We start from the raw sequence: 25,958 nt of genomic DNA on the forward strand, positions 1-25,958 counted from the left end.
AAATTTAATGAATATTTTATTGAATTTCTAATTTCATCAAAACCTTTTTAGTCGCTTGGTTTTTGTGCGCCTTCGCTCGAGAATATTACACCCTTCACCTGCTTACAAAACTTTTTTGTTGCTTATTTTGTATTGCTGCTTATATTTTAAGAATCTGATGTAGAGAGTGTAATCCTCTTTTGCTATCTTCTATTGTAGTAGCAGCATCAGATCTGGTGACTTGAAAAGGTCAAACAAGCTAATGAATTAGGGTGTTTCTGTTTTAGGGACTGCTGTACCACCTCCAGAGATTCTTGTGCAAAGACGGATTCTTCACAAAATCTTCAGCATCCTGTTCTTGAAGAGTGTCTTCAGAGGCTTCTTCAGACTCACTGTAACACCGATTGATACTTGAGATCCTTCCTTCCTACAACATAATCACCACAACTCTTCAAAGACATTTTTATTGTATGAGTTACAATACCAGTTATTTCCCTTTTTGGTAGGTAAATATTTTTTAAATTGAATTTTCATTAATATCCTATTTAACATATAAACAGAAATGTATTTTTAGCTATGTCAGTTTTGTAAAAATTGTTTAGAAATCACAATAGGTATAAATGCGTTTGAAACCTTTGCATAGCTTATTTGCATGTTACTTTAGATTTCTCAGCACATCTTGCTTGGGTTTGCTCGTTTTGTTTTACAGTAGAATTCGGTCAAACGAGAGATGCATGTTCGCTTACCTTGAAATGTTAGCTTACAATATTGAAAGATGCAACAAATTACACATATAGAAGGGTAATCGTTATACAATTATAGAAATGTAACCGTTTAGTTTAAGTACATCCTAAAACGTGTTCACAGATAAATACGGTTGAAGGGTGGGCGGGCGGTGCTGTGACATTAAACGAGCAGCCATTGTGTCTTGAGGGTTGTCTTGGTGAGGAACCGTTGGCTAGCGGAACAACGGCAGCAGCAGCAGCAGTGGATGGTACAGATTCGGCATCAGTTACGAGCCTTTATCCGAGATTTACTTATGCAGTTTCTCTTTATGTAGAAAGTCGGGTAAGTTATCATGCTTTTAAGCGTGTAAATATCGTTTTTTTTTCCTGTGAATTCAATCGCATAAGCTGTTTGGCAATTATGAGGCTGTAGGAACTTCTTTAGCTAAGTAAATCGCAGTGCTGAGTTAGCTGTTAGCTCGCTCGACGGAAACGGATTTACCACGGATTAGCTAATCAGGGTAAGAGCGCTGCGCATCCCAGAACACCAAAAATGTTACGCTGGGGCAAAAAATGTTTTTATGTGTTGGGCTTTTTGCCTAGTCTGGAAGAACAGAGTATGTATTTAAGTAAATTACAGCATCTGTTTTAGTTACGGTTACTCGTGGTTAGCTCTGAGCTTGCTTTGACTCGTTAACAAGGCATTTCCTTTCTGAATTAGCTACTCATTAAGATTAGTTTTAGCTTCCTGGCGGCTTATTTTTCTGTTTGGGTCCATCCGTTTTTGTCACATTCGCTCGTCAAAAACAACGTACAGCTTCACACAGCCAAATAAAGAGAACAAGTTATTGTGAGGGCTATTATGTAAGACATGTGCCCATGTTGTTATTTTTGTTGTAACTTAGAACAGAAAGTCCTGCTTGTGAACAGCTGTTGAGTCCTGTTACAAAACCACAATGTTCTTAATTTACACCGTGTGAGGCCAGGTTTAATATTTTAAAGAGGATTTACCCTGAGAGCCTCGTGTTAAATGTACGTGTTGATATTTTGGTAAACACACCAACAGCTGAATCGCATGATATTTTCAAAGAACCAAAATATAGTACGTTGCAATAATATTATGTCACCTGATCCCTGTAATATTTTGTCGACTCTTGGGTCAGTTTTGGTCACCACTTTTCCAGAAGTAACACATTTGTGGAGTACGTAATCCAGTTTTTCTTTTCCTACCCGAGCTGTGGGTCTTTGGGTCTCCTCCAAAGTTGACATGGTCTTCTTGGCTAGGTTTTCTAGTGATGAACTACACAATGGTTTTTTTGGATCAGTGCATATTACCCCTAACTTAGCTATTTTTCTAAACTTGAACATCTCCACAACTTAATCCTTGACCTTTCTGATGTGTTCCTTAGTTTTTATGATGCTGTTTTTCCAATAACATTCTTTACCAAATCTTTGAGGTTTTCACTCAATATATGTGGTTTCATACTTAAATCAAATCGTGTATGTGACTCAGTATTTGCTAATGAGGTTGCCACTGGCTTTTATTTAAGAGTACCATAGTAGAAACGGCTGAATACAAATGCACACCACACTTTTCAGATGCTACGCTTTGAAAGCATATAGCATTTTCTTTGCACTTCATAATTGTGTGCTCATTTGGGTTGGCCTCCATGCTAATGACATTGAATTGTATGATTGGAACATGATGACAGATGTACAAAAGAGTTAATGACAAGAGTTTTGAATACTTTGTATTGTATCTCTTTTTTTTTCATAGGAAATGCTTAAAAGTAAAGGTACATTTTGAATATTGCTGTACTTATACTTGCTTCTTGCATGTATATTTCCATCAGGTGACATTGTCTTGTATGGAATGACGACCTCACAGAGATATTTTGAATCCAAATCCCCTGGTAAGTTGACACTCAGCTGTGAAAATGTTGACACTGTGCATCAGTTCGTTGCGTGTTGATGTAACACGCCGCTGTCTTTGTGCCCTTTTTTCCAAACACACGTTAGGTCGGTTCGCTGACATGGAGTGGCAGACGCAAGCTGTTTCAGAGAAGTTCCAAAGCCGTTTTGGCCGCCGGCCGGGAACATCCGACAGCGGGGACACCGGGATCGGCACTTCAGCATCTGACAGCATGGAAGGTGATGACTTCTGATAGCTCTTCCTTAGCCCTGTGGCGTGTTGTGTAATATTGTTTTGAAGAATGTCTGGCATAGACAGCAGCCTGCACTTGTACTTGGTAATTACTGTAGATGCTAGCATGCCCAGATGCATGCCCTCAACACTTTTAGGTAGCAGAAATCAAATAGATTTTATCTGTTGTCTTGTTTGCTGGGTTATTCGTGGAGAGGGAAGAGGCTTGTGATCCAACGCCGAAGGGTTTTTATAGAAATAGATAAACGTTCCAGCTACCACTGATCCAAGATTCTGCTTCACTTCTGTGTTGAGAAGATGAGTTGTTGGAACGCCATTACTCAGCAACTGAGCAGGGAGGAGTCCCCTGTCTTGGGTGTGGAAACTGATCATTGTTTTTGTTTTGCCACACATTATGCTTTTAAATGGAAATACTGTTCTGGAGGTGGTTCTGTTGTTAGAACCTGATGAAAAAATATTATCCTAAAATGTGGTTTGTTATGAATGGCCACCTGGGAGGGGAGGCTCCAATTTCCACGGAAAAGACAGTAGAATAATAGATGACATGGTTTATCAGAAGCACAGTGGGCCTGTTAGGTTAGATCTTAACAAAGTTGGTACTAATGGTCGGCGTTGCAAAATAATTAACCCAATGATGTGGTCCTAGTTCTGACAAAACTTGATGGATTTTCTTGCCATCCTTTCTACCACTGGACAATAAAAATCTCTGATCCATCTGCCATCCTTCATGGAAAAGTGTCAGGGAATAATTAATGTGTGTTTTCCAAGGGAATTATATTTTTACTTACTTTTGAGATGTCTAAAGTTGTAAAATAACCGTTATAAGCAGATCTCTGAACTCGGGGCTAGCAAGGCAACTTTCCAAGACTGAAGTTGCATCGTCTGCAAATTACAGTTCGAGACATCCAACACCAGAACTTGAACCATAAATGATTTAGAGAGGAATAGCGTTTTTAAATTTCAAGGCTTTAAATTGTCATGCAATTAATTTTCTACATAGAATTTGTTGTACAGAATGGGATAAAAGGTGCATGGGTGCAGTGCTGTGATGTCATTTGGGTGCAAGCTGTTTGCCTTATTTGGTTAATTAGGCTTTTCTTAATTTCTCATTAGTGTGGAAAGAGATCAAATGACCTTGTTACAAACAAAGGAGCAAGAATTGTTGCACTATTTCTTTAATAGTAGCTCTGTATTAGTTGGCATTACAAAAAATTATCCTAATTTCTGCTTCATAGTGCATCTGAGTTGAGGACACACTATTAGTGGATGATTATTGTTATAGTTGGAAACGGGTACGAGTTCTTGTTTTTGATGCATGACATGAATAGTAAAATATAAATTAAGGTTGCTGACCTCTGGGTTAGGTTTGCCTAACTTAGACCAACTTCTCATTTGCTCATGCTGTTTCTGCTCTGTTCCCCTGGTGCCTTTCTATTATTTCCCTCTCTATAATGCATTAAAGTACTTGCTACTGGCTTTGTCACGACTCTGGCCTTGGTGCTCTTGTAAAATGACTGTATTCAATCCAAAATATTGACTTGTTTTTAACACGTAGAGGAAGCTTTAATGTGAAACTAGAGTGAAGAAGCTTTGAGTTTGGGTTACTTTATACACTGTCAAAAGGAAGGAATGTCTGCTGAGTAAACCGCTTGACAAAGTTCTTGTTGCGGAACGGTTTAGACTTGTTTTAGCCGGTCGTGAATCAGGGTAGCCTGAAGGCCTTTTTCTTAATATATTTTAAGATTCATTTCGCTGAAATTGTAATTTTTCCGTCATGTTTAAATGCGTTGGATCATCTTGTGATTCTGTTACGGTGCTGAAGCTCTGGTCTAATGGTGTTGTGGTTTAAAATGTTCCATGTTGTGATGGGTGTTGCGTTGGGAGGAGGCAAGGTGCTTAAATAAGCGGCGCCCACCGATCAGTCTGTAACATGAGAGGTGAGCTATAAATACCTCTAACCTTTCCTGCGTACGCTTGTTTGTGTGCATTGGCTCGGAGCTCGGTCCAGGCCGGTTTGGCTTTTTGGGGACAATACAGATTTGAGAGAAGGGTCCGTTCGCCACGCAGCCGTCAGCCTACGTGTCGCAGAAAGTTTCAGTGGTGCCTGGAAATGCAGAAGACTGTTTCCTGTTTTGATTCAGCGCGTTTTACTGCTGCTCTAACCTCAGTTCAGCTTTAGGTAAAAAATGCCACAGCAAACTGTCTTTCTGAGTTGGAGTGACTCCCCGACTTTCAGACTTCAACAGATCTCTCAGGTTTGTCATCCTGAACTACAGGCTCATTTTAAATTTCTGTCTTTCTTTCTCACTGATGATATTTGTTTGCTTAACATGATGTTTGAGCTTCTTGTACAAAGACATTCTGCTTGCCTAGCAGAGTGACCCTCTTTAATATTCACATTCTTTATCCACTTTTACACCTGATGCATTTGTTTTGGATTGAATGTGGAGCATTCATTCAGAGCTTTGGTGTGAGTCTATTCTAAGCCTATTCCCTGAGTTGAGTCAGTCGGAGCCAGTTAATTCTTTCAGAGGTGACACCTCATCAAAGTAGGCCACCCATAAACCCCGCTCCATCTACTTCTGTCTGAAAATAGAGAAACTAACCTGCAGCAGACTTATTAGTACTCTGGAATAGGGCTGCAACTAATTATTATTTTAGTAAATAGAATCATTTTTATCTACTAAAATAATGATTGTTCTAAATTTTAGCATGAATATCAGTCCTGCTCTGGTGTGATCTAACAAAGTCTACTTTTATATTAAGTGGAAAGAAAGTAACCTTTTATGCGCTACCTAATGTCATTTTCTTTTAATTTTTCTTGTATTTTTTGTTTTTTTGTTTTAGATTTCTGCAGTTCCAGCAGCAGTCCCTCCTTCCAGCCCATCCGCAGTCAGATCCCCATCCCCACTGCTCATGTCATGCCCTCCACGGCTGGCGCCTCGGCCTCAAAGCCACGCTCTTTCGGCCCGGACGACGCGTTGTCCTCGACCGAGGGTCACAGGTCGTCGTCTGGTTCCAGAACCCCGAGTGGCTCCACATCCAAGTCTTCCTCGCTCTCTAAATCAGCCTCTTCGCCCAACTTGGACGCCCAGCCGGGTGCAGGAGTTGAACACGTGGGACCCAAGCCGGACTGCCTGAGTCGCTACCGCAGCCTCGTCAACGGGCTGGACCACTCGCTTTTTCCCACGGATCACACGAGGCTGGATGAGGGCCAGAGGTTCGACTCTCCCCCCGTGGAGCCCACTCTGAATCAGTCGGCCCTGTTGGGAGGGCTGTGTCCCGATGTCAGGCTCAGGTTACAGACCTCCGGGATTAGAGACCCTGCAGACTGTGTGTCTGAGGCGTACAGGGCGGGTTTGGAGCAGAGCTACAAGGTTCTGCCCGAAGCACGGCCCGGCCTCCCTGGAATCGCAGAAACCTCTAATCAGAGGGGGAGTCAGCCGGGCGCGGCTGGATCTGCCGGGGTTTATTCAAGCCCGCTCAGTCTGCAGACTCAAGCTCTGTTCAGGGAGCACACGAGTCCCAAAAGCTACGACAGATGTAGTGAACTTTCTAGCTGGCAGCAAAAACAGCAGCTGGAGACTTTACGCCTACAAGTGGAACAAATGCAGGTAAGCATATTAGGAAGACTTTGTTTTCCAGCTGTCAAATGTTTTGCTTGATTTGTGCAGATGCTAAAATCTGAAGTTATGGGAAACTGGTGAAACTATCTGGCTGTTTGTAAAAGCCGAAAAAAAAGTTTTATGGGGACAAAAAGGGCCATTACGGCACTTGTTTAAGTTCTGAAGCATTGGATGACTCAGGGGATCCTAATGAAACTCTATAGCATACAGGAAATAAATTAAGTCTGGTTTTAACAGTCTTGATGGATTCTTTTGAAAGAATCACATGTCGGAGGACTTGTATATCTTTGAGCATCTTGCCTTTCTTTATATCAGTTTGGTGTCAGAAATATTTTCCAAAGATTCTCTAAAGGTTTTACATTATTCAGGTTTGAGCCTGATGCTCTTTACACATTCCTCCAGCACCTGGTGAGAATAAACTATGTGCTGGTCGCCATGACAACTCGTCTCTTGAGAAAGGTTTTGAAAACCAATTTGAGTCTTAATTTTTATATGATAAATGTCCCAGGAAGTGCGGTTTCTTTACATTATTCTCTACTCAAAGTTTCATCACTTGCATAGCCTGAACTTTGTGCTGCAGTAACATAATGTGAAGAAGCTTTGAGCATTTGTGAAATTAAAGGATTGTAAATGTGACTTTGTAAGTTATTGCAGACATCTGATTTATATTTCAGTTTTAACTCAATGACATTGACTTTTTTTTTGTTTTTTATGTTTTCCAATTTAGTTGATGAATGCTGGAGTGAGCCAGTATCCCCCGCTCTACTCGACGCCGCTGCACTCGGAGTCGGGCAAGTGGGATGCTCTGGTTAAAGCCAGCGAGAGTCTGCTGAAGGAGAAGGAGCTCATCATTGAGAGGTAAGCGTTTCTAACAGGTTCACTATTCCTGCTGGGACTTTTCTTTTAAGCACATGAACGAAGGGAATCTTTATCTATCGACTTCATGCTTTATTCATTGTTGGATGTGTTGATGGTGCAGACAGAAGCAGCACATGGCCCAGCTGGAGCAGCGGCTGAGGGAAAGCGAACTGCAAGTTCACGGCGCCCTGCTGGGTCGAGGCGCTTCGTACGGCGACATGTTCATGCTGCGTCTTCAGGTCAGAACACGCCGCTTCTGTTTCACGTTATTAAATTACACATTACGCTGTTGTTTCTCACTTCCTTGTATGACATGGTGGCGTTGCAGGAGGCTCAGAGGGAAAATGCATTCCTTAGAGCTCAGTTCGCCGAGCGCACCGACTGCGCTGCGCTGGAGAAGGCCGAGGCGGAGCGCCGGCTCGGTGCAGTGGAGGCAGAGACGAGGCGGCTCACTGAGAGTTTGAAGGAAGCCTGTGAGAGGCACGCAGAGGAAATGAAGAAACAGGAAGAAAGGGTTGGTGCTTATCTGACATGTCTACCTAACACTCGTGTTGCAATCAAAGGAACCACAGAATTACGAGGAAACTGAACCGAGAACTGCAAATTTGACCTTCCTCTTTAGCAGCAATATGTTTTCATCGACTTTACTTCAGTGGGTAAAAGGGAGGATGTATATAAAGCTGTAACCCTCGGGTGCTTGAAACCCACCCAAATTTTACCGCAGGAGTAGATTTTTAACGTTGAGCATAACTTTCAATCTGCTCTGTCAACTTCCTCATTTTACTGAAATGACTTTATTCAAGCTTTCAGCTTGTTTATGTTCAGAGTGTGCTCTAAACGACTGCAGTCACTTTTACTGATCATATAACTCTGTGCTACACGTCTGGTTGAATCTGCAGATCCGCAATCGAGACAAACACATCAACAACCTGAAGAAGAAATATCAAAAGGAGGCAGAGCTGAAGAGGGAGAACCAGCAGCGTATTGAAACTCTGGAGCGCTACCTCGCTGACCTGCCTACCTTAGAGGACTATCAGAGTCAGAATAAGCAGGTAAGAACACTTACTTTAACTAATCTAAATTGCTGCTGCACATTAATCCTAGTATGTAGACTATAAGTGTAAACTTACACGACTTGTTCCCTTTTTTTTTTTCACAGCTATTGGAGGCCGAACAGCAGACGACTCAGCTAGAAGAAAAGGTTAGAGAACTGGAAGCCACTATGGAGAAAACGCGCTCACAGCTCCAGGAAAAAGATGCTCAGCTGGAGGAGCAGAAACGCAGGGAGAGAGACCTGCTGAAAACCATTACAGAGTATGTACAAGATGTGCCATTCCCCACAGCAGCAGGTGAATTATGTGTTCACTTTAGTGAAAATGCATAATGAGAATTGTTTACTGCCTTCATCAGCATGCAGCAGCGGGTGCAGCAGGGCCTAGAGGACGGAGCTAGACTCCCGTGTCTGGATATGGAGAAGCTTAGAGCAGAGAACGACGCTTTGAGAGAGGAGCAGCAGAGGCTCAAAAAGGTGTGTGTGTGTGTGTGTTTGTTTTGGTAGAGCTGAGCACATGAGAGTGGGGACAAGAGGGATTATAATATTCTAATGCTTGTTCCTTAAGGCTTCTTGGGGAGTGGATGTTTGAAGATGACTGGCATTATCTTTCTAAAATATTTAGAACACATTTTATTTTATTTAATTTTTTACATTTTCTCATTATGGATTCTGTGTGATAAAGTGTTGCAAAGAACTGCACAATTTGTATTGCAGAAAAAGTCTTTGGTCATAAAAATCTGAAAAATCAAAGCTGTATGGAGCCACTTTTTGCTGCAGTTACACCTGTGAAGATCAATTTTCAAGGCAGTTTCTCAACTGAATATAGTTCTGGACATTGACTAGGCCATTTTAGCACATTAATCATCTTCAATCTAAACCATTCCATCCGAGTCTCTTGCTGACATTTTCCACCCATTTCACAATCAGACTCCACTTTGGTTTATCAATTAAAGTACTGATGAACTTTGTCATTTTGACAAGTTTTTCTCTTTTCAGGTTATTGAGAAGCAACATCGAATGATGGAACAGCTTGGATCCCAAATCCAGGTATTGCTCTCTTCAAAACAACACAGAGTCTTTGTGTGCTTCCATTTGTTTTAACATTGTGTTGTCTCTGTATCTGTAGGCTTTGGAGGAGCAGATTTCTCAGGAAGAAAGCAGCTCTCAGGCTCTTAGGGAAGAAGTGTTGGCTAAAGATACGAATGTCCTGGAGCTCCACACAGCCATGAAGGAGGTGAGGATTAAAAAAAGTTTCTCCTTTAGATTTGGGGAGAAATCCAAAACTACTTGGATATATTCACCTACATTGCATTATCATGGAAAACATTTACATTTTTTGTCACTTATTTTAGAAAGTGAAACTCCATATATAATCAATTATTATAGGAGTTTCACTTTGGGAAATGAGTGACAAAAAATGTGGAACCTTATTTTTTAGATTATTTAAGATGTGTGTATAAGAATCTTATGACCTATTTCTGATTTCTCGTGTTTGTAATTCTTTGACCTGCTGATGCCTCTTTCATCCAGCTCTGATTTCTACACATTTCTAATCATTTAACATGGACGGATCCTGACGTGTCCATGTCCGACTCTTTGTTTCTGTAGCTGTCGGCCCAGAACCAGGAGCTGATCGAGCAGAATCTGACGCTGCAGGAGCAGATGAGCGATCCGGAACAGAGGATCTCCAACCAGGCCTCGTCCGTCCTCGAGCCGGCAGGGGCCCATCTCACACAGAGGCTGCACTGTGAGATCGCCTCCTGTCTGGGGGACCTGCGCTCGCTGTGCAGCATCCTGACCCAGCGAGCCCGGGGACAGAACCCCAACCTCTCTCTGCTGCTTGATTTCACTTGTAAGCTCAGCTGAAATTCTAACATTTACTTAAAACTTTCCATCTGGAATTGTTTGGAGATAAACTAGTTATTTGTTGTTGTTTTTTTCTCCCAGCACCTCCAGCAGTTTCTGAGCAGAACGAGGACTGGATGGAACCAGACGTGCTGCAGAAGAAGCTGGTGGAGGCCCAGCAGCTCCGGCGGGACGTGGAGGAACTGCGTAACGTCATTCTGGATCGTTACGCACAGGACATGGGGGAGAACTGCATCACTCAGTAACGGCGACTTCTCTCTGACAGAGGAAACCTGCAGCAACCGCTTGTTCTCCTCTGGCATCTCTCAGGCTTTCTTTCCTTGTTACTGAATGTTTGAAGAAAGCCCGTGTTTTTAATTTTCTAGAATGAGGACAAACCAAAATGGTTTCTCTTTAGCTTCTCTCACCTGACTGAACATTGAGTCCCAAGCCTACCTGTAGCTCAGACGCCTCCCATCCTCGGTTAGTTCATCTATTTCAGTCCAAGGGCTTACAGAAATAACTTACCTCTACTACTTGATCCTTTAAGCATTGTGTGTGTGTGCGTGTGTTAGTGTGAGGTTTGGCGAGGTTGACATTGTATTATTGTACTACCAGTTACCAAACAGTCTTATTCTTTGTTTTACTCGAGTAGATGACGCTTTGTTTGGAAGCCCCAGAAATATAATTTATTTAAATTGTTATTTCCCCGTTGAGGGGGAATGATCCTTTTAGTGGTTGACAATCAACTGGACATGTTTTAACTTTGTGCTTTTAACTGAATTGACAAAGAAATGTTACAGATGCACCATTATTTCCAATGGTGAACACTGTAACGACGGACTGTGCTGTGACATACGGGACGTAACGACTTCAAGGGTTTCAAACCAAATCAGCTTCTCACACCAACAGGCCTACAGCAGTTTTATTACCAAAGAGACTCTCTGGTCTAAAGCGGGAACGTTGGCGAGCTCGCCTCCCCGCCGCGGGCCGTCGCTCTGACTGAACACCAGCGTGTGCCTTTGTCCTGATTGCAACTACAATGCTAACTCGATTCAGACCAACCGGAAGGGTTGTTTGCAGCTGAAGTCTTCCAATATGACCTTTCTCTCAGAGTACCAACCAGTAGGATAATCAATACATTCCCTGACTCTGAATGTAGGAAACGGAGGGACACGTTACAGCAGCCGAGGAAACGCTGACTCTTTTCTGTTCACGGTTAACGATTTGGAGTAAAAACTGTTAGTCTGGGAAAGCTTTTTGTTGGATCTGTTTTAACGTCTGTGATGGCTGACTTGCATTCGGCAGAGTAGTTGACTGATAAATGACTAAGAAACAGTATTAACCCTTTGTGTTATTTATTATTTTTGTTTTGATAACTTGGTGTGAAGTTTGTTTTTTTTTTGAGGGGGGAGATCTTGGGGGGGCCTGCCTAACTTGTTCATGTAATAATGTGTTCAGAAGATTTTGTAAAGGTCCCATGAAGTGTCATTTTTGTTCTGGTCACTTGTAATAGGATGTTGAGACGGGAGCAGGTTCTCCTACGTGTTTGTTATTATCCCGCGGTGATCATCAGCAGGGATGGCGGGATCACCCCCAAATCACAAGTATAGGGTAAGCCATTTAGGAAAAACTCGACACTTTACAGGAGGTGAAAGGGATTTTTAAAATAAAGATATGCAACAAAAAAAAATGGACATACGACAAAAGATTTTAACCAGGGACACTCAAGCCATACTTCATTTCATGGGACCTTAAAACTTAATTAGCACAAGGTTTCGCTTTGGAACGTCAGGCTCCGCATGCCTTAACATCTCAAATGTTTTGCAAAAGGGAAAAAGACGTCTATTTTCATACTGTTGTTTTATGTTTTTAACTGAATATTGTAGAAATAAAGATTTTTGACATTGTTTTTCATTGAATCTGTTGCAGTGGTTTTGTTGTTTACTGTGACTGCAGAAGGTCTTGAGAAATGATTTGTTCCCAGTTCGGTGTCGGACTCGTGCTAATCTAAGCTTTGAGAGACATCAGAGCTGCAGATGTGAACCCATTCAGGTCAAGTCATTTTCTTCTTTGTAATGATTACTCAGGACAGCTCAGTTGTTCAGTCCTGGCTGTCTGTATCATGTTATATAAGAACTATAAACACTAAATCTGCTTTGTGCTTCAGAAGACTACAGGCTGTACAGTTCTCTAGTCTAAAAATACCAAGGAACATTTTTGCAGTAGATGCAGAACTGGCTGCATTTACTGTCACCTCTGTTAAATCTTTTATTGCAGGAGCGTTATCTTGTGCTGCAAAATTGAGAAAAATACATGCCTCAATAATCACATTTATTTAGTGCATGTTCAAAATTGCAGATGGGTCATTTTCACTAGGTTGCAGTGTACAGAGAGGGATCTCTGATCATCCAGAGTCCTGAATCTTTTCCTCTCCTCTCTTCAGTTCAACCCTCAGTTTTTCTGCAGGATTTAGGTTTTGTGCTCTGAGACTGGATTGATTTGTGATCTTATTAGATGTTTTAGTGTACATTTGACTGAATGTTTTAGATCTTCACCCAGTTAAAAGACCAAGTGATGACCTCTTTACTTTTCTGGCAGAGCCCACCAAATCTGGTATTACAAGGAGTCATGTGTCTAACAAGAGAGCCAGGCATAGAATCACAGATCCTCTGGGCATGAGGTGCTTTTGGTGTCTTGGTGACCCCTGGAAATTTACTTGTGGACATCTAAATAGGAGTAGCTTTAACTATCATGTGTGTTTAACATACATTTTCTTTATTAATTATTGATCCAAATGTTTGAAGGATGCAGGGAACCTTAAGGAAGAAGAGAGGCTCAAACTCTTTACTGGTGTCGCTGTTGCCGCTGAAGGAGCCTCAGTGTGACGTTTCCTGAGAGTCCACAGGACTCGAGGGTCCGATTGTCATCGCCGAAGCTGCAGCGTGGATATGCACTGATGATGTCATAAGCCGGCTGACCTGCCCCTCTGCAGAGCAGCGAGAAACCACATGCTTATGAAAGTTAAACTTGACAGAAGTCAAAATCTCACAGGGATGCTTTATCCACCTGTGTTTGTCCAGATAGGCTCGCAGTTGGCCGACCGTTTCTGAGAGGCTCATTTTCATCACATAGGTGAGATTCCCATCCTCTGATTTCAGCTTGAGAGTGACGGCGGCTTGGGCAGGTTTGTCAGAGTCGATCTTCTGTGTCCTGAGGAAATATTGTGAAAATGACGGATTGAAACTTGAATCTTTTTCTGTTTATCAGCAGCGAGGTGTTTCTGCTGCTGATGCTGCTTCTGTCGTCGAACATAATCCCGAGCTGTTCCAGATTGGCCTGCCCCATTTTTCACATCAGAGCCTGCAGTAATCTCCAGAATCTCCGTCATCAGTCATCACGGGCAAATCAGAATTTAATCAGGCTTTGACATCAAATACAGCTGTGCAGAGGCCGGTCCCTTCTGCCTTTTAAACATGGGCTTCCTTCATAAAATCATGATCTGCAGAATATCTGAACAGAGCAGAGGCTTGACCTCATTTCACAGTCACTTTGTTTACCTCTCCGTCATCGTTCGGAGCGCTGGTGTGTCAATGAGAATCTCTGAGCTGCTGCTGCTGCTCGGAGCATCAGAGAGGCCCTGATGAGAGAACCGGTGTGTTTGTTAAGCAGAGGTTTGGGTTTGTCAGCGTAAGTAATGGCTCTCTGCTGCTCACCTGCAGCGTTTTCCTCAGGGAACCCCTGATGTTGATCACGTTGCCGGCCTTTACTACCACCTTTGGCAGCTTGTTGAGGAACTGGTCTGTGGTCAGCCTCCTATCTGTGAATCAGAACCAAAACACCAACCAAAAAAAAAAAAAAAGACCAATTCTCTATTGTAGGCCGCAACTGTGAGGAGTTCTGACCAAACCTGGCACAAAGCCGACTGAGTCTGTTGATTCCTTCCCACAAACTGCTTGTCCGTCGCCAGGAAACGTGTGCCATGGCGTCCTGACCATGAATTCGTCATCGCGACGGTCATGAACCTGGACGAGGGATGCCCTGTGAGACACCTGCACGTTTGCAAACGGAGAAAGTGCTGCAGAGACGCACCTCGAAAGGTACGCCGTCTGGAAATCTCTGTTGAAGCTCAGATGGAAAGTAGCCATCCATGAGATCTTGCATGCATTGCTGTAAAAATCAGTACACGTTAAGAACCATCCAGCCCAGTAAAGTGTAGAATGACTTGAGCAGAAAGCCAACCTGGGTGCTGTGCTCCTGGTATGAGCGGAACGGACCGTCGAACATGACGATGCCGTTCCTGTAGAGTCTGAGCTGAATGGGATCTTTTTTCGCCAGCTTGGCTCCGGTCCCTGTTGCTTGAACGAAAGACTCCCCTTCCCCTGCGAGGACATTCAGCTCCCTGATCCTCAGAAGGACAAGGTCAAAGTTCATTTGGAAGCCCCTGTCAGGAGAAAGTCCTGCACAGGCGACACAGTCAGTATGACGGTGAAAGTAAACTTTTACGCTGATTAGAAGAGAGCCGAGTGTCTGCAAAGCAAGATTAAACTATACCAGAGTTTGTATTCTGTGGACTGTCCTCTGAGTTGCTGCTGTCTTCGTCTCCCACCCAGATCAGACCGTAGTCACCCAGAAAGTTCTACGAGAAAAAGGGAGTTCGCATTCAACCTGTTTTATTCTGACAAACTAGCAGAAAGTTGTAAAATGGAAGAACAAAGTTTAATTAAAGTCTTAAAAATATGGGTATTTGTATCATCCCACTGCCATATGAGAGGATACAGCTGTGCCTCTTTAGAGATCATAGGAATTTTCTGAATTTTCTGCTCATTCTTCTTTCCAAATAGCTCGTTATTCATCTACTTAGGCCTGGACTTTGACTGGACCGTTCCAGCCTGTAGTCTTCTGCAGCTTCTAACAGGTTTCCGTCTTGGGTTGACCTTTATTTAGCTCCATCCAACTTTCTAGCAACTCAGACCCCACAGCTTTAATTGAACGGTTCTTCTTGCCAATCTTCAATAAAGAGAAATCATGTGGAGTGCATGGCTAACTTTTAGCTACTTTTGGGTTTCATTTAGGTAATTCAGAGTAAAGTCATGCCACACTTATTGTATCTTTATTCATAAAATGTGTTATTCTTTCTTCCACTTCACTATGAGATAACTTGGTATTTTATTTGTATTGGTCCTAATATGAAGTGATATTGGATGCTTCTGTAAATCTTACCTCCATTTCTTGCACTTTATTTTGCAGCACTTGGCACCTTTTCTTCAGCTCATATCTGCTACTCAGACAAGGCGTGCCCTCTGAATCTACACGGGGAAAGATGGCAGTCAGCGAATTGCTTTAATTCAGACAAACATCCTCGAACTGAACAGGTCTGAGCCTGTTACACACAAATACCTGACTCTTCCTGAGACCTCAGCTGCTCCTCCAAAACAGAGATCATCTCATCCTTCAGATAAAAGCAGAAAAACTCTGTGAGATTTCATCCTGTTGGTGGGTGTCTTTAAAGTTTTTCTACTCATCTGGAGGAGTTGTGTGTGTGTGTTTTTTATTTATGTATTTATTTTTTTACCTTTTTGTGCATTGCCAGAGCTTGACTCCTCAGCATGTTCTCCAACATAGTTATTCGATGCATCATGGCTGCCATGAGCTCGAAGTCACTTGGGGCACCTGATCGTTAAAATACAAAACAAATCTCCTGAAGCTGAAATTAAACAGAAACAGATATAATTTACACTGGTATTAAAGCGAATGAGGCACCTTGTTTTAATCTTGCTCCGGACTTTGAAGTGGAGGCGACGTTGGTCGCAGCGTGAGCCTGAGGAGGACTGGGACTTAGCGGGTCGTCAGCAACCAGTGTTGCCTTTATTTCTGAGGCATTAAAATATGCATCTTAATGGTTTATGATGTGTAAAAACACCTTGATGAAATTAATATTGTATTGATGAAAAGCTGTGAAAAATGCAACCTTTATTTCAATCAAGAAAAATTGGCGTGTTAAGAAATAATGGCTCCTAGCAAAATCACCAGCAAAAAATCTCCACAAAATATAAGCAACTGAGGCAATTATTGAAAATATACTTTGCATGCTTCAGCCTTGTGAAAAGATGCTTAAGTTAATCTAATTGACAAAAGATGGATGCACACATTATTAACAGCAGGGGTTTCAATAATCACTTGTTTAAAACTATTATTTATTGATATGATTTTGTATATATATAAGCATTCTTCCCATTTCCTAGGGTTTGGATTGTGGCTAAAGTTATGCTAATGTCACATCAAAAAAGGCAATAAATTGTATTAAAACTGCATAATGTAATAATGAATACTCTTTTTTCCTCATCATTAAGTATTTATATTTAACTGAAGGTCTTTTTTTTTTTTACATACAGATATGTGCAGCGTCAGTAATATATTAATAATTTAATGGTGGTCTGTGACTGCAGCCTACCTTGCAGCAGGTTCCTCTTGAATGGCACTTTTCTATTAGCCCTGCAGGGCAAAAATTGACTTTGTGTATCTACATGATCTGTTTGAATATTTCACACAGAAGCACACAGGAGCTTAGGTTGAAATTATAATCTCACCCCTGTTCGTCCATCAGAGAGTCGTGCAGGGGAGTGCGCCTTGTTTTCTTCAGCATCGATAAAGGAGTGCTCATCTCAAAACAAAAGACTTTGTCTGTTGTTCGACCGTATTCAAAGGGAATCACCTTGTTTTATTTCAGTTTGTTTACAGTCTGTTGTCATAAGCAACCGGGAACGCAGATCCCAGCTGAAAACGTGAAGATGCCGGCGCCAGCCGCTAGAGGGCGGGCTTTCTTTTATTTCATCGATTGATTTATTGTTATTTTTAAAAACTTACTATATTATTAATCATTATATTGTATTATATTATATTATATTCTTCCCTTTTTAAGGAAAGAATTTCCCTCATTGTGATTTTTATTTTTTTACATTACTTATACTTTACATGCGAAAGCATGGTAAAGAGATAATATCTGATTAGTGACACGACACGACAAAGATATGTTGATTTAAAAATAGCGCATGCATAATCTATCAAATTTTAGGATTTCTGTAGCATATAATGTCATGATTGATTTTAAATAACCATGAATGTTTTTTTTTTTTTTTCTACTTCTTTAGTTCAATGAAGAAGTCCTGGGGAGACATCAAGCTCAATGTGTGTGCCGAATAGTAAAACCAAACAACAAATTGATTAACTGAGGGAGGGAAAAAACATGATTACGATCACAGACTCCAGCACAAAAAGCTTATTTATTGTCAACATATTTTGTCTCTCTCCACACATCAGGTCCATAACATCCTGGGTATCACCACTAGTGGGCCCAGCCGGTGCTACGCTGCTGCTGCTGCCCCCGTCAGACACACAGAGGATGAGGCCTGCCAGTTCTGCCCCGATTAATCCATCTTTTGCCCGGGGCGGTTAGCATGGTCCGGGCCATGGATGCACCGATCGCGCATTTCGACGACGACCGGCCGAACTTGGCGGACGTGACCGCGGGTTCGGTACCGCAGCACGGCCGAGCAGGGGTCAGCCCCGCCGCGGGGGAAGCGGTGGCTCGGCTTCTCCAGGATCAGGATGATCCTCCAGGGCGGGCTGACAGCGACGGTTCCCCGGAGGAATCCGGTGTGTGCAGGTCCACGGAGGAACAGGTTAATGGAGCGGATGGGAAGCTATCGGCATGCCTCGGAAATGTAAAACCGGAGAGGATCGGTCCAGTGAGTGTGTTCACGAAGGAGACGCTGCTGGAGAAAGACAAGTGAGTGTTTGTGTTTGGCCTGTCAGGAGCAGGCTCCACGTTATTACCCCCCACCATGTGTAATAAAGCTGGTTAAAAACACACAAAGATCATATCAGGGTAGATGTTTATTTAGGATAATAATGCTGGATGGATTGAAGACCCCAGAGATATTCTCATCATCAGGTTCTGTGAGACCATCAACCAGTACTTGGTACTTTGATTTTCAGACATTATGACACATAATTGTTTTTCCACATACAAGCCCTTGCATAAGTATTCATAGCCAACAAACAACGACAATAATTCATTAATTCCCCCCCCTCCCCCCCCTAAAACATAAAAAGTCTTGTTTCCAGTTTGCTAGAAACCATCCAGGCAGAAAACACAGCAAACATATTGGAGAAGATGAAACCAAAATGGAAAAACTAACACTTGCACATCACCCTGATCACATGGCCATCCTCATACTGAAACATGGTAGTGGCAGCATGATGATGTGGGGATGTTTTTCTTCAGCGAGTACAGGGAAGTTGGTCAAGAATGTTTAGAAGATGGGAGGAACTGAGTTTAAACTGGGTGGACGTTCATCTTCTAGTGCGACAACAACCTTAAATATGGATCAGAGCTACTATGGATTGGTTTAGATCAAACTATATTCATATGTTGCACAGAATGGTTAAAAATGTCCATCTCATAAAGTGTAATAAAGTTCAGAGGAATAAAAATAGTTTTGCAGGAAATGCGTCTCAAGATAAATTTAGAAGTTGACTACCAGGTCAAACTCCAAATGCGTTGCACGTAGATCTGTCACAATAACAAATTTTGAAAGAAGATAAATTGTCTTAAAAATCATTGCGATAAATCGTAATATTGTTGTTTTGATACTATTGTCAACTAATATTTTAAAAAAGTGGCATAATGATGCAAGTTCGCCCCCTCAAAGACCAATAAATGTTAACTTTGTGTAGAACACTTTACACTGCAACTGGACAATAAATATTTAAAATAAAACTCAACAACCACAAACAAGTAAAAACAAAACTAAAAACCACACACAACTAAAACCATAATTAAAAATGGACTATGAAGTCTCTATAAACAAAACTGCCTTTCAAAGAATAGTAACGATCAGAATGGAAATTATTGAGCTCATTCTAATTTATCATGCGATTGATTAAATAATTGATGTGACGCATTTCCCAGAGTTACACTGACTTCCTGCTACATACCTACACGAGATCATGGCAAACAAATTGCTCAGAAATCCTGGAAAAGCTGTTTGAAGAGCGCAAAGTCTGCAGCTGTCATTCATTCCTCTTTCTCTCCTGCAGGATCTGGAACGCCCTCGCCTGTAGCTACGGCCAGGCCGTGCCGGTGGATTGGCGGCAGTCTCGGACGCGCTCCCTCTACATCTCCACGTTTAACCTTGAGGAGAGACCGGTGAGCCACTCCGCCGCCTCCCGCTCCACTCCTCCCCATCCCTCATCCTCCCAGCAAATCCCCCCCCCCGTGTTTATCTCACAAAGCTGAAATTCTCTCTCATTGTGCCTGATTAAATTCCCTCCCCCCCCCTCACAACCTTCTGTCCCCGGATAGAGAGAGACGGACGATGCGGCGGAGCTGTCCGACGAGGACGAGCTCAGGGAGCAACTGGACATGCACTCCATCATTGTGCCCTGTGTGGACCAGGAGCCCCTCGTCACGGCGGAGCAGGTGCAAAATGAGGTCACATCGCGCCGTGAATCAGATATTTGATCCTCTGATGCATTGTTTTATTTTCCCCTCTGCGCAGGTCATCGAGGAGATCGAGGAAATGATGCAGGACTCACCCGATGCGGAGGCAGAGAGGAATCCCTCCCAGTCGGATCTGTCCATGCTCTCTGTGAACATCCGGCGGAGCAGTCCCGGCTTCGAGGACAGTGAGTGGCCGCTACAGCGAGCAATAACCGCGGGTTTTTCTCACAAACAGCTTTTGCTCAGTACGTGTGTGTGTGTGTGTGTGTGTGTGTGTGTGTGTGTTTGATGACTCCAGGGCTGAGGTCGCTGAGCGCTGCCGAGCTGCTGGAGCGTCTGACAGAGACGGAGGTGAACATCAGGAGGTTCTCTGAGGAGCTGGTGCAGAAGCTGGCCGTCAGAGACGAGCTAGACTTCGAGAAGGAGGTGAAGAACAGCTTCATCTCGGCGCTCATCGACGTGCAGAACCGACAGAAGGAGCACAGGGAGTCGCTGAGGAAGAAGAAGAAGCTGAAGGGCAGAGCCGGAGCAGCTCAGGCTCTGCCGGAGAGAACACCTGGATCAGTAAATAATCTTAACGAATCATTCTGACAACAGGACTTTGCTATTCTGTTGGGGGAAACCACACTTTCCTGTACTTCCTAAATACTTTATTTCATTCAACTTTTGTTTTTCCCCCCTTTCGTTTCTTCTTCACTTTTCTTCGTTCCTCCTTAGCGCTTCAGCATGGACGGCCTCTCCTCTGTTATTCAAAACAGCTTCCGGCAAACATTTGGCAGTGGCTGCAGCGACAGACAGGTTCTACTCCTCACATAGCCACAAGCTTTCACTTTTCTGTTCTTTTCTTCTCTTTTTTTTTTTGCTCTGGAAATGCAGCTTTTCCAGCAACACAAATGCTTTGCTCAGCCTTGTCCCTCCTTTCCTGTGGTTCACAGTATTTGACCACAGTCATTCCCTACGAGAAAAAGGGACTACCTCCGTCGATTGAAGACCTCCAGATCCTGACCAAGAGTAAGCCTTCTCATCTCTGCTCTGATGTTTGGCTTGATTTAGCTGAATCAGCGCTGATTTATTGATCTATTCCAGTTCTGCAAGCTATGAGAGATGACAGCGACAAGGTGCCTGGTCTCTTGACGGACTACATCCTCAATGGTGAGTGTTTCTGTCCTCTGTTTCCACCCTGTGACCATTAATGACCAGCTGTGTTTTATCTCAGATCTCCAGTTGTAGAGCAAAGTACAATTTCTTAGTTCCACAGTTTATTTTGCTTCACATTTAGTTTTTATTTAACTATATAACACAGTCTTTACTTTTCATTAAGTTAGTAGTTACTTTTAGGATCACACCAGGTAAATTTCCAGAGCCTACTAATAAAAACATACCCAGTAAGTTCTGATTATTAAATACCCTAATTTCATGAATGTTTCAGACGAAGTTCCTGAAAAGTTCCTGAAAGTTACCAGCAAGTTCTATTATTCTTGTGGAAAGTAACATCTAGGCTCCAGGAGAGAAACATGTGCACCATTTTTAGGGTTAAATTTGATCCACCGGTCATAGTTAAAATATAGCTGCAGTGCCTTTCAAAATGAATGGAAACAAAAATATGGTTTTCAAGATGTTTTAGCACCTCAGTCTGAAGAGTCTGTTTTTCTTTCTGAGTTGAACCATTACCTTGGTTGAACCATATTTTGACTGCAATTACAACTTTAACACTTTCAAGGCATCTCGCTACCAGTTTTCACATTTAGAAGCTGATGTGAAGTCAGTCTGGTCATAAAAGCTCAAGTTCAGCCATGTTGGACAAAGAGCATCTGCAAATCGTGCCATAATTCTCAGATATATAACTAAACCTTCCCATCCTGTGACATCAGTTTAGATGTTGGTCAATGTCTGTGGGGTTTTCATTTGTGCTGTAGTTTTATGGATGATTGACTGAACAGAGCCACATCAAATTCTCCACAGCTTTCTTCCTGACCTGTTTGCGGTTTCCCCTGCACTTCGTCTTGCTGTTTGTTCACTAATGTTCTTTAATCAACCTCTGATAGTTTTCCAGTATAACTGTTTGTTTTACAAGATTAAACTACACAGTTTTCTTTGACTTGGTCTCACATATAATCCTATTAAGATAAAGTTCAGTTAGTGGCTGAAATGTGTAAAAAAGATAGTTTTGCAAACACATCAGGAAGACACTGTATGCATCCTTGAAAAGACTTTTCCATGTTTCCATGCTGCAGTTATATGACTCTGATATTGAGAAGTTAAAACACTCAGAGTTACAGTAAATAATCACAGTGTGTATCTCAGAGGAGTGGGAAATCACACAGCGTGTCTGTGTGTGTGTGTGTGTGCGTGCGTGTGTGTGTGTGTGTGAGTCCTTTATCCCATCTCCTTTTGTTAGTTGTTCTGTTGACACTGCTTGTTCCAACAAGCCCAACTCGTTCCCGTGGTCCGCTCCTGCTTCTGTCACTCTGTATTTATGCTTGGATGTTTCTTACGAATCTGCTTTTGCAGTCGGCTTTTCTGCTTTTTCCATTTCCTGTAAGCTTCATGTTTTTCGCCTGTATTTATTGCCTGTCTTTGTCCTACATGTCCTCCATTTCTCCTCTTTTTGCTTGTTAGTCTTTGATTTTGATGGAAATAGTTATGAGTCAAAATGAATCTGTGTGGTCCAGTCTTAGTAAGAACAACTAGAAATGGACAGGAAAAGATATGGAAACGTGAAATAATCTGAGTTTGTGTCTTCTGTCTCTTCTCTTCGATCTTTTCATTGCTGTTTTTTTTGTCTTTCTCCACTTCTCACGTTCTCTTCACAATCTTACGCTGCTTTACTCTCTAGCTCTGGTCTGAGCTTTGGACAGCGAGGTTTGTGGCATATTCCTGTGTGACATTGTTGTTGTTCCATACGTCACAATGCAAGAGCGCCCCCTGCCAACCAAACGGTGTAGTTCAGTCAGACCTCAAAGATGTCCCTCTGTTCCTTCCTGCTCTTTACATTTGAGTCTCTGCAGTTTAGTTAGAAGTCAGTCTTTATCTCACCCAACAAGCATCTTGAAGAAAAGAGCAGAAACATAGATTTTACTTTTTTTATATTTTTTATTCCTTTTTAATATTCATATTCTTCTTTCTTTCAGTGTTTTGTCCGACGTAAATTGATCCTGATGATCTGCAGACAGTTAGAAAGAAGAGGACCTGTGAAGCACACTTAATTTATTCCTGAATGTTTTTACCTCCATGTGTGAATTTATTGATTCATATGTTTAAGTTGATGATTGTGATTTGCAAATAGAGTGTGTTCTTGCAAACCTTTTGACATGTACAAGGTTTTTCTAAAGGTGTTTCTTCGTTTTTAAAGAACTCAATCAGATATTAGATGAATTTATTCAGGGCAAAGCTGTGAAGCAAAGGGCTTAGTATTTATGAAGCATCAACTGATCATCTGAGCCAAGAAACAAGGACACTTTTCTAAAGAGCAAAACATTTTGTAGTATAAACAAAAAAAGACAAGATCAGCATCCCAGCATTATAAGTTGAAAGATCAGAGGTGGAAAAAACAGAAAATGTATATTTATAAGATTATATAACAAATCTGAATCCAGTCTGCATCATTGTGTGTCAACAATCTCCTCATTTTATCAGGACTCTACCTCCAACACCATCTGTATTTATATAATATATTGAGCTGAAGGAGGCTGGACTGGAAACAATCTATGCATTTGAGTAATCACTGAATCTGACCCACAAGCTGTCAGCGTTTGGGAGACGCCACCTGCAGCTCCGAATCAGAGCGCGCAGGAGGCGTTTCACCTCGACTCTTACTGTGTTCCTACCAGCTGCCTCTGCCTGAACTTTTCTACATCATGGAGAACTTGTTGTTTTCACTGATGAATGTCATGTTGAAACTCTGCTTACAGAGGCCACGTTGCTACGCTATTTATTTGTGTAAATATTGTATCTGAATAATAGAACTCTTGATATGTTTGCTTAATTTTACTACTGAGAATTAAATAATAAAGAACGTGATGCGGAAACGTGCCGAGTTCAGCGTTTGTGGTTTTGATGATGATCTTAGTGGAGTGAAAAACTTTGTAAATGACCCGCACAGCAACTTCTGCATTTAGCAGAACCCCTTACAAAGGTGAGTAGAAACCGTAGGGCAGTTTCATCTTGTATTGCAGAAATTCAAGCCTCCACCGCATATCGCACATGTCAAAGGAAGATTTTTGCATTAACTCACTAACTTTTGTATGGAATTAACAGAGCAGAAATGACTGAACATTATTTGCACTTTCACTAAATATCAAGTAGATGTGATAAAAACAACCTGCATCTTAATCAGCTTTGAACCTCACAGTAGTGTTTCTTCGTTATGTAAGGCTTTGCCACGTGTTTGCTGCGTCTCGTCCAGCTCTCTGAAGAGATCCAGATGTAGACTTTCGAGAAATCTCCAAAGCATCCGACCTCTGGCGCCTAGAAGCCAATCACTGCAGGCAACAGAAAGGAAAACAAGAGATTACATCTGTGCTTCCACGGGACACATTCAGAAAAATGTGACTTTGCCTTACATATCGTGTATTCTTGTTAAATAAGAAAATCCTTTGTCGTAATGTAAAAAAAAGCTGAAGAATAATAAAGAAAACTGAGCAAAACAGCGACACAAACAGGGGTTTGACATCTGTAAAACATTTATTCTCCCTGTTATAAGTTTTCCTTTTACATTCTGCCTTCACTTCGTCACGTGGGACCAAACAGTCTGCGCCTGAGTCTTTGCTCAGACCTGAGAGGAGCTGCAGCAGCAACTCAGTTTGTTCGCTGTGGATTTCAGGTTTTTCCTCCTCAGTCATGGATCTTAGAGGGCTTCAGGCGACACTTTGTCTTCTTCTGCTGCTGCACAGCTCACTGCAGCAGACGTCCCCCAAGAAGAGAAACGGAAAGAAAGGTAAGACAAGTATGCAAACTCTATAAACTTCTCCACATTTTGTCTGGTTGCAGCCACAAACTTTAATGTGTTCATTAGGGATTTAATGTGTTTGACCAACAAAGTGTAAAAGTCAGAGATGGAGAGAAAATGAAGCTTAGAAACTGCAGCATGCTTTTCTGCCCCGCTGAAACGAAACTTTGTGGAGAGCATCTGTATTTTAATAACACTTTTCATTGTCTTGCCACAAATTATGAATCAAGTTTGTCAGGACTTTGACCGGGCCATTTTAACACTTGCATTCCTTAAGCATTCCAATGTTGCTGTTGCTGTATGTTTAGGTTTAGGATCATTGTACTGCTGCAGTGTTTCTCAACCCTGGTCCTCACCGCCCCCCTGTCCTGCATGTTTTAGGTATTTCCCTTCTGCCACACACCTGAATTGTATCTCAGGGTGATTAACAGGCTTCTGCAGTTCTTGATGGTCATGCAATCATTTGAATCAGCTGCTCTGGAATAGAGGCACATCTAAAACATGCAGAGCAGGGGGCGTTGAGGACCAGAGTTGAGAAACACTGTACTACTGGAAGATGAATCTCCACTCCAGTTTTAACCATTTAGTGTCATTTGCAGCTTTAACAATTTTTCCTTCAGAATTGGCTCCATTCACCTTCCCATCAACTCTAACCAGCTTCATTTTCCTGCTCAGTTCCAGCATCACTCTGCCTCCACCAGGTTTCACAGCTGGCATTAGAGTGATGAGTATTAATGTTCTGTTTTACATGGTCTCATCTGACCAAACCACCTTTTTCCTGTTTGCTGTGTCTCCTTCATGTCTCGAGCCAAAGTTTAAAGGTTTTCGCTTTTTGTTATTGCTTTCTTTCTGCTACTCTTCTGTAAAGGCAGTATTTATAGAGTCAACTATTGACAGCTGTTTTGTCAAAAGGTTCTTCCATCTGTGAATGGAAACCTTTGCAGCTACTGCAAAATTATAGCGGGACTCTTGGTTGTTTCTCTAATGAAATGCTCTCATTACCTGCTATATTAGCTTAGGTGGGCAGGTGTACGCTAAGATGAAATAATACACAGACTGCTTGACATCTGAATGAAGTTGCTTGCATTACCTTGAAACTTATGGATATCAGAGTGAAGTGCAGTATTTGTCTGTCCCATAAAACCTCAATAAAATCAACTATAGTTTGTGGCTGTAGATCAATCAATCAATCAAATTTTATTTGTATAGCACATTTCAGCAGCAAGGCATTTCAAAGTGCTTTACATAATTAAA

General features: G+C 42.0%; 4 protein-coding genes across 10 annotated transcripts in view; 3 read left to right on the forward strand and 1 right to left on the reverse strand.

The window, feature by feature from the left end:
• The first annotated feature begins 905 nt into the window (after positions 1-905).
• On the forward strand, positions 906-12,173 carry cep85 (centrosomal protein 85). Of its 3 annotated transcripts, none has more exons than XM_015059391.1 (14): positions 906-1,047; positions 2,558-2,617; positions 2,724-2,855; positions 5,716-6,482; positions 7,222-7,352; positions 7,474-7,591; positions 7,681-7,866; positions 8,252-8,404; positions 8,512-8,666; positions 8,763-8,880; positions 9,403-9,453; positions 9,533-9,640; positions 10,015-10,258; positions 10,354-12,173. In XM_015059391.1, exons 2-14 carry the CDS (start codon positions 2,578-2,580, stop codon positions 10,515-10,517), a joined length of 2,367 nt encoding a protein of 788 aa, XP_014914877.1. In that variant the 5' UTR covers positions 906-1,047; positions 2,558-2,577; the 3' UTR covers positions 10,518-12,173. The 3 variants fall into 3 exon arrangements, with proteins under 3 accessions (XP_014914877.1, XP_014914880.1, XP_014914881.1); XM_015059394.1 differs by lacking the exon at positions 906-1,047 and adding an exon at positions 1,120-1,225; XM_015059395.1 differs by lacking the exons at positions 906-1,047; positions 2,558-2,617; positions 2,724-2,855 and adding an exon at positions 3,759-5,123.
• Positions 12,174-12,995: 822 nt separating this feature from the next.
• Positions 12,996-17,073, reverse strand: ubxn11 (UBX domain protein 11). Its single transcript, XM_015059396.1, has 14 exons — positions 16,842-17,073; positions 16,706-16,746; positions 16,015-16,125; positions 15,827-15,924; positions 15,652-15,703; positions 15,475-15,560; positions 14,806-14,890; positions 14,494-14,711; positions 14,344-14,421; positions 14,162-14,276; positions 13,968-14,071; positions 13,812-13,891; positions 13,321-13,464; positions 12,996-13,240 (listed from the first exon to the last, which is right to left on the reverse strand). Exons 1-14 carry the CDS (start codon positions 16,913-16,915, stop codon positions 13,099-13,101), a joined length of 1,428 nt encoding a protein of 475 aa, XP_014914882.1. The 5' UTR covers positions 16,916-17,073; the 3' UTR covers positions 12,996-13,098.
• Positions 17,074-17,256: 183 nt separating this feature from the next.
• Positions 17,257-23,083, forward strand: LOC106964114 (fasciculation and elongation protein zeta-2-like). Of its 5 annotated transcripts, XM_015059399.1 has the most exons (10): positions 17,258-18,040; positions 19,354-19,462; positions 19,619-19,735; positions 19,815-19,941; positions 20,055-20,320; positions 20,474-20,554; positions 20,692-20,767; positions 20,843-20,908; positions 22,593-22,618; positions 22,888-23,083. In XM_015059399.1, the coding sequence occupies exons 1-9, from the start codon at positions 17,709-17,711 to the stop codon at positions 22,601-22,603; spliced, it is 1,185 nt and encodes a 394-aa protein (XP_014914885.1). In that variant the 5' UTR covers positions 17,258-17,708; the 3' UTR covers positions 22,604-22,618; positions 22,888-23,083. The 5 variants fall into 5 exon arrangements, with proteins under 5 accessions (XP_014914886.1, XP_014914883.1, XP_014914887.1 ...); XM_015059400.1 differs by lacking the exon at positions 22,888-23,083 and having other exon boundaries at positions 17,257-18,040; positions 22,593-22,728; XM_015059398.1 differs by lacking the exon at positions 22,593-22,618 and having other exon boundaries at positions 17,259-18,040.
• A 65-nt stretch (positions 23,084-23,148) lies between these two features.
• The window catches only part of clec3ba (C-type lectin domain family 3, member Ba), a 7,318-nt gene continuing 4,508 nt past the window's right edge, over positions 23,149-25,958 (forward strand). The window contains exon 1 of the mRNA XM_015059402.1: positions 23,149-24,692. Within this exon, the coding sequence (XP_014914888.1) occupies positions 24,596-24,692 (97 nt within the window). The 5' untranslated portion in view covers positions 23,149-24,595. The remainder of the gene's footprint in view (positions 24,693-25,958) is intronic.

The sequence above is a fragment of the Poecilia latipinna genome, unplaced genomic scaffold (genome assembly GCF_001443285.1).
Source record: "Poecilia latipinna isolate Pla-1442-1.1 unplaced genomic scaffold, P_latipinna-1.0 Scaffold1626, whole genome shotgun sequence".
NCBI classification, from domain to species: domain Eukaryota; kingdom Metazoa; phylum Chordata; class Actinopteri; order Cyprinodontiformes; family Poeciliidae; genus Poecilia; species Poecilia latipinna.

Excerpts from the sequence above, each read along its gene's own strand:
- cep85 (XM_015059391.1), top strand. The coding sequence starts at position 2,578 with ATGACGACCTCACAGAGATATTTTGAATCCAAATCCCCTG. Across the intron at positions 2,618-2,723 it reads TTTTGAATCCAAATCCCCTG|GTCGGTTCGCTGACATGGAG; the intron begins GTAAGTTGACAC and ends AACACACGTTAG. Across the intron at positions 7,353-7,473 it reads AAGGAGCTCATCATTGAGAG|ACAGAAGCAGCACATGGCCC; the intron begins GTAAGCGTTTCT and ends TTGATGGTGCAG.
- ubxn11 (XM_015059396.1), bottom strand. The coding sequence starts at position 16,915 with ATGAGCACTCCTTTATCGATGCTGAAGAAAACAAGGCGCACTCCCCTG. Across the intron at positions 15,925-16,014 it reads CGGAGCAAGATTAAAACAAG|GTGCCCCAAGTGACTTCGAG; the intron begins GTGCCTCATTCG and ends TTTAACGATCAG. Across the intron at positions 14,072-14,161 it reads CTCAGTCGGCTTTGTGCCAG|ATAGGAGGCTGACCACAGAC; the intron begins GTTTGGTCAGAA and ends TCTGATTCACAG.
- LOC106964114 (XM_015059397.1), top strand. The coding sequence starts at position 17,709 with ATGGTCCGGGCCATGGATGCACCGATCGCGCATTTCGACGACGACCGG. Across the intron at positions 18,041-19,353 it reads ACGCTGCTGGAGAAAGACAA|GATCTGGAACGCCCTCGCCT; the intron begins GTGAGTGTTTGT and ends TCTCTCCTGCAG. Across the intron at positions 20,321-20,473 it reads CGGAGAGAACACCTGGATCA|CGCTTCAGCATGGACGGCCT; the intron begins GTAAATAATCTT and ends GTTCCTCCTTAG.